This window comes from Melozone crissalis, unplaced genomic scaffold (assembly GCF_028551555.1).
Source record: "Melozone crissalis strain CALT ecotype California unplaced genomic scaffold, PUWL_Pcris_2 ptg000029l_1, whole genome shotgun sequence".
NCBI classification, from domain to species: Eukaryota; Metazoa; Chordata; class Aves; order Passeriformes; family Passerellidae; genus Melozone; species Melozone crissalis.
In genome coordinates, this window is record NW_026535807.1 from 17,808,716 (window position 1) to 17,827,385 (window position 18,670).

At 43.0% G+C, this 18,670-nt stretch overlaps 1 protein-coding gene across 4 annotated transcripts in view; it reads left to right on the plus strand.

The window, feature by feature from the left end:
* Positions 1-18,670, plus strand: part of ATP2B2 (ATPase plasma membrane Ca2+ transporting 2) — a 403,583-nt gene that overhangs the window by 280,495 nt on the left and 104,418 nt on the right. For all 4 annotated transcript variants that reach the window (XM_054281065.1, XM_054281062.1, XM_054281063.1 and 1 more), the window contains exon 5: positions 6,418-6,615. In XM_054281065.1, the coding sequence (XP_054137040.1) occupies positions 6,418-6,615 (198 nt within the window). The remainder of the gene's footprint in view (positions 1-6,417; positions 6,616-18,670) is intronic.

The following is an 18,670-nucleotide window of genomic DNA, read 5'->3' on the forward strand; positions in this document are numbered from 1 at the left end:
GGGATAGACAGAAAATGAGGGAATGTAATGTTTTCTTTCCCCCAGTCCCACTTTCCAGTGGGAAATATGGGAGGCTGATGCTGGATTACATCACAGTGATGACATCTTAATACCTTAAGGACAAACCAGACCTTCCTGAGCATTTTATCCAAACCAGAACAGTTTACTGGAAGTGTCCCCCTGCCTTCTCCAGTTAGGTTGGGGCAGTTTCCTAAGGCAGACCTCAGGAACTGAATCTGTTGGTTCCAAACTCTTAATTTGAATTGAAAATGTGACATTTTCAGCTCCTTCAGTCACTGGTACAGAGATGAAGCTGCTTAGATTGCTGCTGAGGAGATGGAAGGAAAAAAGCCAAGCTATTTCTTGCTTGTTGGAGACGGAAAAGCAGATCAAAACTCTGCTGGCAAAGACAGAAAGTCAAATCCCACTAAAAATACTTAGTGAGGGACTTGAATTGTCCTTGTTACCCCAACTGATATTTGTAATTAATGTTCATCAGGAAGATGTGAGAGGCTAAAGGAGCTCTGTGGGCCTGGGGCAGGGTTTCCTGAATTGTGGGGCAGCAGGAATGGCAGGGAGCTCCATGGGAAATACATGCAATGGTGAAACCAGGCTAGGAAAATGAAATAACTGTCCAGGGGACTCTTGGGGTGTTCTTCAATTTCTGTGATGGTGGGAGGGCTCATGGTGGGACAAAAGAGTTTGAGGCCAAGGGGATTTTGGCTTCAGAGATAAAACCATGGGTTCTCAAAGGAAGAACTCAGGTGTGTCATACCTAATTTTATCTCTAATCAAAATAGTTGCCTTTCCTCTCTCCCTTCATTTCCACAATGTCCCTGGATGCCTTTCCTTTCCATGCTGAACAAATCTCACATTTCATTTTTAAAATACCATTATTTACAGGTTTTGCTATTTGAAATTTTTATTTTATTTTCTGGCTGCATCAGAAAAAGCACAGAAGGAATTTAATAAGCAATGACTGCTTTATTTGTTCAATTAATGCAAATGTAAATTCTTCATTCTTCAGCTCCTAATTTGAGCCAATTTCAAACATTCTCTTAAAAGTTTTATGGTGGGTTTTTTTTCATTGTTGTGTGAGATGTGCTGTGCTTTTGCTATTTTTGCAGCATCAGAATCATTCTGTGTTTGTCATGCTCCATTTGGTTGCAGTGGAGATGACTGTCAGAGAAATACAATTTTCCAGGCATTAATTGAAAAAATGGCTTTATATTCAATGTGCAGGAACTGGCAGATGTAGATAAGGAACAGAGAAAATTCATTAAGTGGCATTTCTCCAGTTCTGCGTTCTTTTTCTCCCTCCAAAAAGGGGCAACAATGCCAGATTAAATCATAAATGAATTTAATATACTGCACGACATTGTAAGAAAAGTTTTCTATGCAATCACTTTCGTTTTCCCACAACTTTTGGTGAAAACTTTTGGAAAATGAACCCCTAAGAAATTACTCAAGTGCTGGAAGCATCAGTAAATTTTCACAGTGTTTCCTGAACCTGTGTGCAATATTTGTATGTAAATTTAACCCGAATCTGCACATCTGTTCTAAGCACCCAGGTCAAGCAAAGTTGTACTGCACAGCTTTGACCTAGAAAAGCACTTAAATAAAATATTCATGCTCGTGTGGAGAAATGAACTTAAACCCAGCCAGTCTGTGCCTTTTATTGCCACTCTGAACACAAGATGGGAGGCTGCTGCTTGTGCTGGGAATATGTGAAATCTGAAGTCCTGCTGAGCTCCTATTTCCATTCATGTTTTTTAGTCCCCGTTGGTTCCTCTCCACATCCTTGGATGTTTCATATCCTCACACAGAAATGATGTTTTAAATTGCCTTCATCTGCAAGGCTCTTTCATTGTTGTCACGGGGCTCCAGGGAGGAATAAAACAATGATATTCAGGAGATGGAGTGGCTGTGTTTAACATGATAAAAACCCAACGTGCCTGGGGCAGGAGGAAAGGAATCCCCAGGCTCAGGTGTTGCTGGGGGCAGATGTCCTGTGCTCATGCCCTCACGTGTGCCATCTGGGCACCACGAGCCACCTCTGGCCTGGCCAAGCCCAGAACCCCTCAGGAATAATCAAAATATCATTTCTGAGCAGAGCAGCTGACTTGTGAGAGATAAAGAGGACCCTTCTTGAACCTTCCTGTGCATTCTGAGGATTTATGGGAGTTTTGCAGAGCAAATCTCTTGCCTTGCTCCTTTTCCCACATCTTTGTCATTTCCATGCAGTTTGCTGGCCCTTTTCTCTACTCTTAAAATCCAATTTCATCACTTTCCCCCTTGTCTCCTTCTCCTTCTCCTTCATCTCCTTTCTCCTTTCTCCTTTCTCCTTTCTCCTTCTCCTTCTCCTTCTCCTTCTCCTTCTCCCTCATTAGAAGAGTTTGTTCATTTCTGGCAATCAGTGGGAGTTAAAAAAAAACAAAACAAAACAAATTTTTGCTGGGTAGGATTCTGAGTGATGGCTGGGTCACAAGAGGAGGGAAACCTTTTGGTTTGAACTGAACACTGGATGTCATTTTCCAGGATTTCTAAATGATTTACAAGGAAATAAATTTCATTATTAATGATGAATATACTCTGGTTTTTAGATGAGACTGAGTGGGTGAGTAATTTTACCAGGAGTTAGAGAAAAGAATAAAATCATCTGTATAATTTACCCTTGTTTGTGGTACTTAAGGAAAATATTTACAAAAATGGAAGAGTCTGGATGACTGATATCTGAATTCCAGCTTTATGTGGACTATGGTCAGGAAAATAAGGATGGCCATGGATGCTTTAGACAGTCTGCTCCTCAGCCTTATGTTGTCTAAATGGACAAATATTATCGTAGAGGAAAAGCAACTCTTGGGGTTGCAGTCTCTCCTTGGCTTTGGAGGCTCCTTAGGTGTATTTTACACAAATCAGACACCCAGGACAGGAGCTGTACTTTGTGTGCCCTCCTGGGCATCACTTCAAACTCAGGAATCCAGCACATCCTGGTAACTGTGACTGGGATTATTGAAATCCCTGCAGATTTTCCCTGTGCTGTCCCAGCCATCCCTGCCATGCTGGAGCTGCCCCACCACTGAGTACCAATGTTCTGTGGTGGAAAAAGGCATTGTTCACATGTCTGCTCCTTCCATTCTTTGGAATTTCCCTTCCAGAGTTTTGTGTTGCTGCCTGGAGCTGCATCAGATCAAAATTCCTGCCCCAAATCCCTGTCAATGGTGCCCATGGAATTTCCCTCTCACATGGTTGGGTTTAGGGGGTGTGATGCAAATTGTGGCTGCCTTTGGTACAAGCCCCATGAGGAAGGGCTGAAAAGGGGCTCAGGCTGGAGAAAAGGAGGCTCAGGGGGGATTTGTGGCTCTGCACAACTCCTGACAGGAGGGGACAGCTGGGGGTGTTGGGCTCTGCCTCCAGGGAACAAGGCCCACAAGGGGAAATGGCCTTGAGGTGTTCCAGGGGAGGTTTAGATTGAATATTAGGAGAAATTTCTCCATGGAAGGGCTGTCAAGCACTGGAAGAGGCTCTCCAGGGGGGTGGTGGAGTCACCATCCCTGGAAGCATTTAGAAACAAGCATTTAGAATCCCTGTCAGTGGTGCCCATGGAATTTCCTCTTCACGTGTGAGGTTGAGTAGGTGGAGTTTTGTGGGTGTGATGCAAATTGTGGCTGCCTTTGGTACAAGCCCCATGAGGAAGAGCTGAAAAGGGGCTCAGGCTGGAGAAAAGGAGGCTCAGGGGGGATTTGTGGCTCTGCACAACTCCTGACAGGAGGGGACAGCTGGGGGTGTTGGGCTCTGCTCCAGGGAACAAGGTCCACAAGAGAAAATGTCCTCAAAATGTTCCAGGGGAGGTTTAGATGGAATATTAGGAGAAATTTCTCCATGGAAGGGCTGTCAAGCACTGGAAGAGGCTCTCCAGGGCGGTGGTGGGGTCACCATCCCTGGAAGCACTCAGAAACATGCAGATGTGGGGCCTGGGGACATGGTGGACTTGACAGCATTGGCTTCAAAGTTGTATTTAATGATCTTGGAGATCTTTTTCAACCATAGTGATCCCATGAGTCTCTGATTTTTAGAGTAAATCCTTCCTTTGGCAGCCCTCTGGTGCTGCTCAGAGTGCACTGTTTGGTGTGTGCTGGGGTGGGCCCTATGAGGGACTCATCCCTCACCTGCCTTGCCCAAATTTCTGTGGGCTCACAAAAAGGCAGCAGCTCCTGTGGCACAGGGGAAAAGATTTTCCCAGCCTTGGGAGCTTCCTTGGGAGCTCTGAGAGGAGTTTGGATGCTGGTGGCTGGAACCTGTCCCATGTCACTGCGCACAGGCCCTGCAAATTAACCGGGGTGAGGTAATAATAACCCTGATCCACAGGAGGGGCTCGTGTTTCTCAGCAGCTGAGGGGGAAATGAAACTTTGATGAGTTAACCAAGAGCCAGAAGGCTCCCAGCAGCTGTAAGGAGACACCTGAAGGGAAAGGTGAGTCAGGATGTGCCTGCAGTGAGGCAGGGATAGATCCAGACAGGGGAGCATCGCTTTCGTCCTGAGGAAATGGAGGAACCACCCAGGAGGGACTGGGGGAACCAGGCACAGAGTGGGGACTCTTGGCATTCCCTCACTTCTTGGAGAGGATATTTGCAGGGCTTCCCATCCCTGAGGTGTCCCACAGGCTTTGGGGAAGGCAGGGATTTGCCCTGAACCTTCTGAGCTCAGGAATCCTCATGACATAGGGTTGGTGGTTTCCTCCCTCACAGGCACCTTCTGTTCCTCATCTTTGGTGTTTTCCTGGTGTCATGTAAGGATGGATAGCCCTACATAGCCATAAATAATCCTAAATAACCATAAATAATCATAAACAACCATCAATATATTGCTGATCACATTCAAAACCTAAAGTTCTGCAAATGTTCCAGCTGGGTTGGTCACTTCTCTGAGACAAGAGGAAACAGCCTCCATGTGCACCAGGCACAGAGTGGGGACTCTTGGCATTCCCTCACTGCTTGGAGGGGATGTTTGCAGAGCTTTCCACCCCTGAGGTATCCCACAGGCTTTGGGGAAGGCAGGGATTTGCCCTGAACCTCCTGAGCTCAGGAATCCTCATGGCGTGGGGTTGGTGGTTTCCTCCTTCACAGCCACCTTCTGTTCCTCATCTTTGGTGTTCTCCTGGTGTCATGTAAGGATGGATAGCCATATATAGCCATAAATAATCCTAAATAACCATAAATAATCCTAAATAACCTAAATAATCCTAAATAATCATAAATAATCCTAAATAACCATAAATATGTTGCTGATCAGGTTCAAAATCTAAAGTTTTGTAAATGTTCCAACTAGATTGATCTCTTCTCTAAACAAGACAAGAGGAAACAGCCTCCAGGTGCACCAAGAGAGGTGTAAATTGAATATAAGGAAACATTTCTCCATAGGAAGGGGTGACAGGCTGTTCCAATCCTGGGGGAATTTAAGGGATGTGTGGATGTGGGGTTGGGAGTGCTGGGGGAGCAGCTGGACTTGATGGTCCCAAAGGTCTTTTCCAATCTAACCAATGATATCAGGAATTGTTTGACAGAAACATTGAACAATTCTTGCAGTTTTTTATGCTGCTCAGAAGGATACTTGGGCTCAGTTATTTTACCTTGACGCTTGCAAGTTTTGGTTTTTTTTTTCTTTGTTTTTGTGGTTTCTTTTGTTTTGTTTTGCTTTTCTGGAAAGTCTAGACGTGCATCCTTTTACATAATTATAAAGGAGGGAAAAAAGCACCCCAATAGATTGTTCAGCACAATCACCCATTGTTATCCTGTGTCCTTAAACTGAAATGTTCTTAAATTGAAGCATCATGTAAAATACATGGAGCCATGTTATTTCCTCTTGCCCTTCTGTGCATCTTTATCTTGTCACTTTGCTTTTTCCTGTGACAAAAATGTGATGCAGCTCACTCCAGGGATGTGCTGAAGTCCATTTGCAGCCAGAGGTTGCTTTGAAGTAGCACAACAGAGGCTTTATTGATTTATCCTTTGCATTCAGAACAAAGATTTGTGTGATCTGCTACAGGTATTACCAAAAGCTTCCATCAGCTATTCCAGCTTCATCCCCAAAATAATTTCTTTGTGTTTAGGATCTATTTTCAGAAGTCATTGCTTGTACATATGTATATACATAGGTCTTATTAATACAAACCTTTAATTCAAAGGCTTGTTAATGATGAAACCTGGCAGGAATTAGTACTAAATGGAGCTCATGAGAATTCTGTTCAGAATATCAGGACAAATCCTCTCATGAAGGCACAATTGAAGTGTAATTTTTACATTTGTCTATATACCACAGGTGCCACAGCTTGGAATTTTTTCTTTGAGAAGTAATTTATAAGGATGTATTTTCTATTTCATGGCAATTGGAACTGATTTTATTTTATTTTCTTTACAGGATTAGCTGGAACTGCTGCAGACCTAGAAAAAAGAAAGCTTATTTTTGGAAAAAATTTTATACCTCCAAAGAAGCCAAAAACATTCATACAACTAGTTTGGGAAGCGTTGCAGGACGTGACTCTTATCATCTTGGAAATTGCAGCCATCATATCTTTGGGGCTTTCCTTTTATCAGCCACCTGGAGAAGGGAATGAAGGTAAAAACTTTTCACAAAAGTCATCTCAGTTTAAGCAAAGCATGTCCTAAATCTCAAATCAATTCCATCCCCAGCCTCCAGAAGGTCACTAACAGGAAACTTCCACGTGGTTTGTTCCTGATCCCATTACATCTGCTCCTGACATATTTTTCTTTTCATCTTGACGTTTCTTTATGCAAATCCTGAACCTCATGACGTGAGTTAAAGGAAAATCATAACTTTTCTTGTGAAACTGGAGGGGTTTTGATACAGTTTGCACCTTTGAGCCTGCATTTGGAGGGTGTTTGATTCATCCTTTGTGGTTGTTTATCACGTATTATGGATGAGAAATATGTAATTGCTTATGTAACTGCTGGATCCCATGGCAGGAGCACAGATCTCCAGTTTACACCAGATGAAGGCTTGAACTCAGTGAGATTCACACATCTCAGTATTTTTAGTGGTGCAGCTCAGGCTCATGAGCCTGGCTCCAAAGGGAATATTGGAGCAAAATCCTGTTCCTGATAAATATTCCCCATATTCCGCAGAGCCTTTCTGGCTGCAGGAAGTTTTACCACCCTGCCTGCCCCCCTTCCTTTTTTCCCATTTCCCCTCCACCCTCTTTGGAAAGCACTCTTGAATTCACATGCTTAAAATATTTGTTCCTCTCCATAAATGCAAGATTTCCATTTCTGGCAGCTGATCCAGATTTTTTGTCCTCCCCCCCCCTCTCTCCTGCTCCCTCCCAGACTTCTAAAGCTGGATCAAACATGCTGTGTGAAATGACGTGAGCAGCTTGGCAAATGTAGGAAGAATGTCTTCCTCTAAATATAGCCCTGAAATGCTTTTTACATTTGCTGCAGTTTCCTTTGGCTGCTTTTCCTTGCAGCCCCTTCCTCCTTGCCTTGCCATTCAGCAGCACAATCAGCACGTAGCCCTGCACAGCTCCTGCCTCCTGCCTGGGCTGCTTTCATCCTTTGGAAATCATTGGGAGCCTTTCAGTGCTCCCTCACTGCATTTTGAATGCTTGGCTATTGATTCAGCAGGTGCTCGATTTAGGCATGAAAAGATAAAGGAGTCATTGCTTTATTTCTTTTTTTTAACTAAAGAAAATGTTATTTATTGGAATTACCTAATCCCACTGGTGGGATACCTTGGGGGCATTATAAACCATGAGACATACTTGACAAAATTAGGGTTTAGCTTAAACTAAATGTGCAGATTGCCCTATTTTTTTATTTTGTTTTATCTTGCAGGAAAAGAATTTTAAAATCATAATTTCTCCAGGTTTTAGGGGAGCTGTGTCATCAGGCAAGGGGAGGCTTGTTCCTTTCTTTTTCAAATTGTTATTCTTCTTATTTTGATCCTGCATTTAAAATGTTTCTTTTCCCATGGGAAGACAGGAGCCAGCTGAGATTGTGTGGAAAGCTCAGCAGCACAGCCTGGGAAAATGTGTTTGTGTTTTCCCACAGCACAGCATTCTATTCAATAGTCACTGCTTTCCCTGCTTTAAATTGTTTTCCTGAAAGCTTTTGCCCTGGTTTACACAAGAAGAAAAATCAAATTAGTGAACATCTTGTAATCCAATTTGTGGAACACGTTGTTAAGGTCTTCCATACTTTTTTTTTTGAAATCTTTCTTTGGGCAGTTGTATAAATAATTCCCTTTAATTTTAAAATTAGTATATCATAAATTACTGCCAAGGTTACCTTTAATTTATTGGTAGATGACTTTTTGAAGAGTCCCAAACTCTGGAAAATGGACATGTTAACCTTGATTTTACCTTGGTGAACTTGGGAATATTTCCACTTGTAATTGATTTTAATGGGTCTGACTTCAGTAGTTTCCTTTCCTCATTCTCCCCAGAATGAAAATTTCATTGAAATATGCACTTATTGGCAACTTTTATGTTGGTTTTTTCCCCTTGAAAATAATATATTTACTTCTGAAAGTACAGCCAGGTGTAAGAAAGGAGAGCTGGCATATGTTTTTCTCTATTCTTGATCTTGCCTCCTCTTTAAAATTCTGATTTTTTTCTTTTGTTTTTGCAAATGAAATGCATTTTCATTTTGAAAATGAGCTAAGAGGAGTTTTCTTTCCACACTGATTTATTCAACCACCACTGCCAATATTCTGAGCTCATCAACTTCTTGCTTGGAGTATCTTGAAAAGTTGTCATCCCCCCAGAAGTGACAGTCTTGCTTTGGAGGACTAAAGGATAACATGGAAACAAGAGACTTTAGGACACAATGTCAGGGAAACATCACTTGTAAATTGAGCATTTATCTGCCTTTATTTAATATATCTATATCTGCCTCTCTCACATCCTGAATTTACATCTACCAATGGCATTACTGGTTAGTATAATAATCATTATAATCTGTATTTTTAAAAATAAGTGTAACTCTTCCTTTTCTTGACTCTTGAAACCCACTTGTAACTTTTGAAGCTGTAACAGAATTACCATTTAACTGCTGTCTGCAGTTGAAGTGCAAAATATATTTCTCCTGAGGCTTTAGAAGGAGAAAAGCAGGATGAAATCCACACTTCCAACAAATATTAGAGTGCTCAGGAGCCTTGTGTAAGGATGTGAGTGTTCCCATCTTCATTTCAGATCTGGTGAGTCTTGGAGAACATAATTTCCATGGCTGGTGCAATCAGGGAATCTGATCTAGAGGAATCTCTGGATAAAAATGCGGTTTTATTGCTTCTCCAGAAGCCACCCCAGTTCTTTCTTTTCATATTCTTTAGCAGGAGTGCAGGTTTCAGGAATGTTGCTCTCAGGAATGGTTTTGGTGATGTGCTTTGCATTCCCTTTCACCATCTGACAGGCCATGAGAAGCAGTTGAGAACTTCTGCATAAATCATTGTCAGCCCCGTGGCAATTACTGCTCTCATTACTGAGCCACACGAAATCAGTTTGCTGCCCTTTCAAAAAAGTGCAAAACTGAGGCTGGATTTCAGCAAATGCATCTTGAGAGAAAATTCCCAGTGCAGGTGTGGCCTCCAGGGCAGTCAGGATCACTCAGGGGCAGGGTAAGAATATTTTGTTCCTCAGGAAAATCCCTTCTGTGGTTTGTGGATTTCAGAGTTCCCTGGCCATGCAGAGCAGGGGGTCTGTGATAGCTCAGAGGATTTGATGAAAGTGTGAAATAATTAATTCACATTATTTGTTTTGTAAGGTAGATTAGAGGTAGTCCAGGACTAAAATTGAAAAGGGGCAGGGTAAGAATATTTTGTTCCTCAGGAAAATCCTTTCTGTGCCCGGGGTTTGTGGATTTCAGTGTTCCCTGGCCATGCTCTGTGGTAGCTCAGAGCATTTGATGAAAGTGTGAAATAATTTAATTCACATTATTTTTTTTGTAATGTAGATTAGAGGTCCAGGACTAAAATGGAAATGTTTGTCAGTATATGGTGAAATTATTTTTATGAACAGTTTGTAAAGAAATGCCCAGTCCTGTTTTTAAGGACAGTGTATGAGTAGAAAGAGAGCAAGCAATGGACTCAAACCACCACATTGCTTGAGGAAACAGAACATCCTTTAGGAAAGAGTGCTTGGACTCAGAAATCCAGCAAGGGAATGGAAAATGACTTCTCTTGGCCATTCCTACATCTCTGTCTTATTGTGCCTGTAGAAATGCAAGCATCTCCTTTTCCACCTGGCATTTTGTTATTTTTGGTGGGTTTTTGTTCTTTTGCTTGTTTGTGGGTTTTTAGGGTGTTTTTTTTTTGTTTGTTTGGCTGGTTTGCTTTGGTATTTCCCCACTGTTTCCCCTCAGAGCTCTGCTGGAGCAGCCCCTCCTGGCAGAAATGCCCTGGTGGCATTTGCAGCTCTGTCCCTTTCTGGGGCTGCTTTTCCCCGTCCCCCAGCAGGATTCTGCAGCTTTGGTCCAAACATTCCCAGATCCTTCTGCAAACACCTTCAGCAGCAATTTCTGAGTCCTTGTTTCCATCTCCAGCCCCTGCACCACATGTGGATTTTATTGCAAAAACTGCTGATGTCAAGCCCTGCCAATCATCTGCTGTTTACAGGAGTGTAACAAACCTTTTAACCCTTCTTCCTTGAGCTCTCTTTCCTTCTGTGGGTTGCAAAGGGGGGAGAAAGCAGCCTGAGGTAAGATGTTTTAACATCCCAGTGTTTACCAGGGAGCCCCAGGCAGGATATCTATTTTCCAGTGTACAGCTTTTAGCAGCTTAAAGGTGGAATAAAAAAAGGAAAAGTCTTTTTGGTTCAGGCAGCTTCTGTTAAAATTCCCAAGGCAAAGGTCTGGATTGAAAACAAAGTGAAATGATCAGTTACATTGCTCAGTGCTGCTCAGCAGGGCTTTGGCTGGGTTACCCTTCCCCTTACTCATACAACAAGTTGGAAAAACACAGGAACAGGACATGGTCCCCTGAAATCTGGGCCTCCCAAGCCACTTGCTTTGAGATGTTGGTGGTTTTATGCTGTTGCTGCTGCCCAGGACTGGAGCTGGGGTTCCTGCTGGCATTTCATGACCTAAAAGAGACTTGATTTCATATTTTATAAACAAAAGAGACTTTGTTTTATGGGGTTCACCACTAGGGGTTTTCTTATCATGTTTATAATGTGCCACATTGCTCAGTGAGGATTCAAGCAAGGAGATCTGAACCAGAAAGGACTTCCAGAATCTGGAGGGAAGGTGAGGATGCTGCCTTACCCTGATCCTGTGCTGAGCCTCCCTGTGGAGGCAGCACTTGCTCAGACTCGTGGCACAACAGTTGTGGGGATGTCAAATTCCTGCTCGGATGGGATGGACAGCAGGACACAAACAACCAGGGAGGGGCAGGAGCCAACCTGGCAGCAGTGCCTGAGGCACCAGGCAGCAGGAAAGGCTCTCCCTGCAGAAGCCAAGGGGTGTTCAGATTAAAAAACCCTGTAAAAATCAGTCAGAGGGGGAGAAAAAACCCAAAGCCAAACAAAGAACTTCCCCATCCCCTTGTCCAGGTTTTTGCTGTGCTCTTCTCATCTTCTCCCAGGTTCCTGCCTGTGGAGCACAGCCCAGGATGTGTCTTTTGGCATTTCATCTCTTTAGCAGCTCTGGAAATAAGTCACAGTGAGGAAGATTTGACCAGCTGTTAGTTTGGGTATCTCTGGGAGAAAGTGAAAAAAAGTAAAAATTTTTATTGATATTAGAAAGAATACCTATAAAAAAAGAATATCTAGATATGAAAAAATACAGAGCAGCTGGCAACAAGCTTCTTTTTCTTAGTTAGGAGTGAAAATGTCAAATGTAACAGCAGGTAGCTTGAATTTCTGTGCAGTTTGTGCTGATGTACATTAAAAAAATATTCTCATAAGTTTGGAGAGTCTAATTCTCCTCCATGGAAATTCCTTACCTTGGAGTTCTGCTGGAGCAGAACAGCTACACTAGTGTGTGTGCAAGGCTCAGGTACAACATTCTAAAGATGGGATGTCTGTCCCAGCACCCCAGCACTCACTCTGGGTATTCCTAAAAATAATTAAAACCCATTGGAATAATGTGAAATTGAGCCATTGATCCCTCAAAACACTTCAAAATGTTGTTATTGTGCTGTGTCATTTTGTGGTTACAGCTCTCACCTTTCTTTGGGTCACTTTGTGGTTTCCTGCTTTAGGCTGCCAAAGAGAATTTCAGGGTTTCAGAGGAGGTGAAACAGGCAAGAGAAGCCCTTTTCTATGTTGCCATATGTGTCAGGACTGCTTGACCAGAGTTGGATAGAATTCTTCTTTTTTTGCCCCAGTTTTTAAACTGTGATTTTCATCCCTTCACTTTCCTTGCCAATAGTTGTGGCAGAACTGCACTCATTTGAGTAATTTCAGGTAGGTGATATTTGGAATTTCTCACTTCTTCCTTATCCAACTCTCAACAATTTTCTTCCCACTCTCCCAGCAACGTTTTTCTTTCTCACACTCACTGCCTCAGATCACAAAACTCCTTCTACTCCCTTTCCGAGAAGCGCCGTGTCTCAGGAAATGGGTCTAGTGGATATTTATATATTTTTTTTTTCCTGGGGATTCTAGAAACCTTCCCATCTCTGTGATGAAATCATCTTGTTCTTAGATTGTATAAACACGGCAGATGCCTGGTGGGGAAGGCTGGAAATGGAACCGCGCTTGGCTCGGAGCCGCGCGCAGGTGTGGGCGGGCAGGAGGCCACCCTTGGATGCACCAGGCACGGCAGCACCGGCCCTGCAGGGGCCCTGCCACCTCATCTGCTCTGGGAAATGGCACTGGGAGCTGTGAAAGCCTCTGGGGAGAGCCTTCAGCTCCTGCCAAGGGCGGCCGCCTCGGGGTTGTTGGGCAGATCTCCCAATTACAAAGCCAAGATCAAGACGAAAAACTGACTCCACAATTTGTATGTGAGCACTTTAACCAATGTCTCCCAGTAACATTTTTTGGGATGCTGTAAATCTGTCCTCTCTTCAAGTCCTCTCCATTAAACAAAACATATTGGAGAAAATATGAAGCCTTTTCAGAAAGAAGGTGAGCCGAAATTCATTTGTTTTAACACTTTGCAATGCTTTGAAGCCTAAATGTCACCCCATTTCATGGCCTGTGTCAGTGCAAAGCCCCTGCAAGTACTGAAAATATTCCCAAAACTTTGCTGCAGATGCTGAGAACAACAAGTGGTGAACATCTTCCAGCTTCTGCTGTGTTTGTCTCAGGAGGCCACCCTTGGATGCACCAGGCACGGCAGCACTGGCCCTGCAGGGGCCCTGCCACCTCATCTGCTCTGGGAAATGGCACTGGGAGCTGTGAAAGCCCCTGGGAAGTGGCACTGGGAGCTGTGAAAGCCTCTGGGGAGAGCCTTCAGCTCCTGCCGAGGGCGGCCACCTCAGGGCTGTTGGGTTTGGCGCTGTCGCTGCCGAGCGTTTGTGTTGTTTTGGGCGTGGAAATGAGCGCGGCTCAGGAGTTGGTTGGAACAAGGAATTCTCCTGTGCCCCCTGGGTTAAATGGCCCAGGGGAATAAACAGTTGGTTTGAGAAAGGGGAAGCACTGATTGCTGAGGAACTCGAAGCAAATTTAATTAAACTGAATTAAAAGTAACCTGAGATAAATAGCCACATGAAGGTCTGGTGCCATCCTCTGAGGAATTCGGTTCATTTGCTTCCTAGTGAGGCACAATTGGATTGAAACTCAATGTTTTAATGCAGCATTTATCAATTTTTTACCTTGTCTTCAACTTTTCAGCCCAGCCTCCATTTCCCTTAGCATATCAGTTCAGGAGGGCTATTGAATGTGAAGTGAAGCACATCCATTTTTTAAATCCCTTGCCAGACCTCTCCATCCTGAGGGTCTTGCAGGGCCCATCCAAGATTGCAGGACATTCTCCACAGGAAAACATTGCATGCATCTCCCTGTCTCTAAAAATCTGCCACCCTGAGGTTCATTAATATGCAGTTAATCAATTTGATTAATGAGTGAAAAACTAAGAAATGTCAGATATGAGTCAGCTGAACCAAAGTTAATTCTCTAGTCTTTTGTGGCAGCTTTACATCTTAATTTTTTTTTAAAGAGCATTTTGCATGTGATAATGTAGATTGGATTAAAAATGCACAAACGTAGGCAGCACAAAAATCTATTTTGTGAGGCCAATGTTAAAGGTGTTTTGCAGCCCTCCTAAAATCACAGCAGCACACAGAAATAAACAACTGTAAGTCTTTTGCCAGCTCTCCCAGTTATAAACCCAAGATCAAGATGAGAAACGGACTCCACAATTTGTGTGTGTGCACTTTAACCAATGTCTCCCAGTAACATTTTTTGGGACACTGTAAATCTGTCCTCTCTTCAAGTCCTCTCCATTAAACAAAAAGTATTGGAGAAAATATGAAGAAAGTGAGCCAAAATTAATTTGTTTTAACACTTTGCAATGCTTTGAAGCCTAAATGACATCCCATTTCATGGCCTGTGTTGGTACAAAGCCCCTACAAGAACTGAAAATATTCCCAAAACTTTGCTGCAGATGCTGAAAACAACAAGTGGTGAACATCTTCCAGCTTCTGCTGTGTTTGTCTCATTCTGTAAGTCTGCACAGAGTGTTACATAATGTTCTCCAGGCACTGAGCAATCAATGGGAAATCATGGATATCAGGGGGAAAAAGGGCCACACAGCCTTAAAAGCTGATGTGTCCTAATAGGAATCCCTTATCATCTTTGCTGCTAAACAGATCACACTGATCCAGTTTTATTGTGCTGCCCAGGGAGGAGCATTCTCAAGAGAAGCTGAGCTATTAGAAAATAGCATTTTTTTTTTCATATAAAATAGATTAATCTCAAAAGCGGAGAATGTTGTCAGAGTGAGCAAAACAGCTTTTGAGGAGTGTTGCTGCACGCACTTAAAATTCTTTTCTCATTCACCATAAAAATTAAACTGTGAGATCCCTCCAGGATTTTTTAAACCAGTCTAAGGAGTCTGTGAGCAGGAAGGGGATGAAGCAGTTGGCAACCTGGAAAACAGGAGAAACAGAAGTATTTGCCCTCTTAAAAACAGCTTGTTCTGCCAAAACCCCCATTTAACCTCCTTCCTCCCAAAGCAGGGATGAGGTGAAGCAGCATATGGCTTCTAGAGACATTACCACAGTCTGTTTGGCTAAGGAAATTTAGTGCTTGTGAGAATTTGCTTTTTCAATTCCTGCTCTAAGTATTACTTCAATGCCAGGTCTAAGTAGCCACGAGCAGAGAGCAGGACAGGTTGGGGTGTGTGTGTGCTGTGTGTCCCAACCCTCATTGTCACCAGTACAAGGCTGAGCTCATGGGGAGGAGATTGTGCCCCTTTGGGTGGTCATTCCCTGGAGACACTGCTGAATTTCTGAAACATCTTTGCTTTGGTGTTAATCTCAAAAGAAGGGACAGGTTTAGGATGGGGGCTCCTCCATGGGTGAATGGGTGAGAGCCCTTTGTGCTGTGGGGTCATGGGGAGCCTCCTCATGGAGAGGGGCCAGGCCGGACTCAGACTGAGCCTTTCCTGGGCTTTGGGATGATGCTCCTAGAGAGAGCCCCAAGCCCATGTCAGCTGCCCTGGTTCCTCCCAGCTGTGTGGTGTTGGGAGAGGGTAAATGTGAGGTTCTGTCTGGTTTTGTGGGTTTGGGGAGCCCCCAGCCCCTGGGGGGCTGTTTGGGGGTGCTGACAGCCAGGGGTGATGGGCAAGGGGGTGCAGGGCTCACCTGGCAAAGATCCTGAGCCCAGGAAGGTCAGGAAGGCAGAACAGCCAGGTTGGGCTTGCCCAGAGCTCCCCAAGGTTCCCTAAATTGAGAATGATGCCAGGAGGAATACCGTGAGTAAATCAGAGAGCTCTCCAGCCTGGCCTGGCTAATCCCAGCCTGGCCACACCAGCCTAAAGCCAGGGAGGCAGGAGACGATGAGCAAACCCACCTGAGGGGATGCTGGAGGGGATTTCATCCATCCCACCCTCAAAAGCTTCAACCCTCCCTGACAAACACTTAATACTTCAACCCTCTCTGACAGACATTTATCAGAGTTATCTCTAAAAGATTCCAGTGATGAAAACTCTCTGAATTCCCTGGATAATCTGAGTGTCCCTGCACACAAACATCAATTCCTGGTGTGTAACCAGGGTAAGAATTACCTGGTTAAGTCTTGTAAGAATTTAAGCTCAACGCTGAGTTTTGTGTTTTACGAGGATGTAAAGACCAATTTGTGGTATTTTATTTCCAGCTATATTTTGTGTGCTTGAAGACAGCGTGATTATAAATACCAGAGAATAGCTGTTTGTGAAGACTTCCCCATCTTTTTCTTTGGGGATTTGAAATTTGAGCAGCGTGGCAGTAGTACAGAAAATGCAAATATTGCAGTGAAGCTGACAAAGGGAGCTAAAATATTACCTTAAAGATATTTACCTGCTTTTTTAAAAAAATAAATCAAAATTCCTTCAAATCAATGGGAACCCAAAAGCTCTGAAAACATCTTTATTGCCAAAAGGTAATAGCTTATGGAAAAAAAAATATATTAAATGCAGGAATGTTGAATGTTTTCTTAGCTCATCATGATTTAAAAATAATTTTTAATTTGGCAGCTTTAAGATACCAATTAGTATTCAAATTTGGAGAATCTTTATGATGTGACTTTTTAAAGATGAAATATTTCTGGATCTGCTTCTAGGATTATTTTACAGTTGAGTTAGGTTGAGACAAACTATGCTGCATCCCAAAATCTGCCTGTGCTTTCAGTTCCTCCCTGTTGGTGGGCTTGAATTAGAATGAAAAATTATTACCTGGAAAAAAAATGTTTAAGCACAGAAACAAACCAGAAATAACTTTTTGAACAGGAAGGCACTTTGCATATATGCATATTTTCATGGATATATATAAACACACACATCTCTTTCCTATTAGAAAAGTAGCATTTAAACAAGTAATTTTGATTTATTTTTTGCACAAGCTCTGCCTTTTCACTCCTCTTGTTTCAGTTCAGTGTGGATAATTAATATGCAGAAAATATAAAATCCTAATTTCCTGCAGCTTTGGATAGATCCAGGTGAACAATTCAGTTTAGAATTTGTCTCAGAAATCCCATCTCCTGTCTGTCCCAGTGGGGCTCACACTGAAGGTGGTTTTGGATGTGAATTCAGGGGGGATTTCATCCCATCCTTTGTGGTGAAAATAAACTGAGACCCACAGTTCAGGACACATTTCCTGCACTGAAAAACTGCTTTTATAGGGCCATGCTAATATTGGGAGAACTTTTTGATGCCTGCTGCTGTCAGACTTTATGACAGAATTTTAATCTTTTACTGAGCTCATTCCTCACCTCCTAAAGCTTTCCAGCACGAAGGAATGGAGATGAGAAATGGTTTTTGCTGAAGTCTGAATAAACACTGCAGGTTATGAGGGGGTTTTGTGGCTCAGCCCTACAAATCTTCCCCATCTCCTTTGGCCAGGTTTTCTCCTTGTCCTGAGTGAGGCAGGGACAGCATCAGGAGAGGCCCAGATGCTCCAGGACTGGCTCCAAGGACAATCATTGAATTTTCTGGGATTGCAGAGTTGGTTTTTGTTTTTGTTTTTTTTTGTTTGTTTGTTTTGTTTTTTGTTGTTGTTGTTGTTTGTTTTTTTTTTTTTTAAGCTCCTCAATTGCAAATTTTCTTTATCAGTGCCTTTCCAGCCCTGAACCTCTGAAAACTCTGAATTACTCTTTGGGGACCTGTTAAATCAGTCACCTTTCCTCAGTAACCTCTCTCTGCAGGGTGGAAAAAGCTGGCAATTTCTCTCTAAATTGTCTGGGTGTGTGAAGTGTTTCAGACCTTGGAAAAGGCTTTTGCTAGCACAGAACACAACCAAAGCCACTGCAAACATCCAGGAACTTTTAAAAGAAATGTTTGTGTGAGTGTGGTCAGGCATCCCCACTCCATCCCCTGCTCCTCTTGGGGTTTTAGAAGCTCTGGTGAAATTGAAATAGAGATTTTTGGAGTTTGCTTGAAATAGCAATATGAATTAAGCAGTTAAAGTTTAGCCTGTAGAACTATGTGTTGAATGCTAACCTTTTTATTTAAGAAACCTCTGCTATGGTACAAAGGGCATAGGAAAATGCAAATTTCTGAAGTTTCTTGCATGAAGAACAATACCAGAGAACACCAAGACATACAAAAAGCCCAGATAAATTTATTTATTGTGTGTATCGCTTCAAAACATCTGTCAAGATTTCCAGGCAAAGCCAACCTTTTTTTGAATTTTGTTTTTGCAGGTAGATTTTTGGTAATATTTCTGTTAAATCCTCCCTGTTAGAATGCCTTGCTTTAAAGCATCAAACCCCCCCCCCAAAAAGGAGAATATTTTTGGAAGCAAACACATTTCATTTCTATCAGAACACAGAGAGGGATGGAACAGCACAAGCACCCATCACTGAGGCAGATGCCACCCCAAAACCCTTTTTTCAGTGATTTGCTCTTTTCATCCCCGTGCTTCAGACAGAAAGGGAAGAGGCTCTGTGCATGGGCACAGGACAGACAGCCCTCATCTGCTCCTGCATTTCTCAGCTATTTGTTGCTCTCTGTCAATGTGAAACGTTCTGCAGGGCTCTATTTAAAGCTGAGTGCCCCGATGAGAGCTGTTTTTGGGAAAC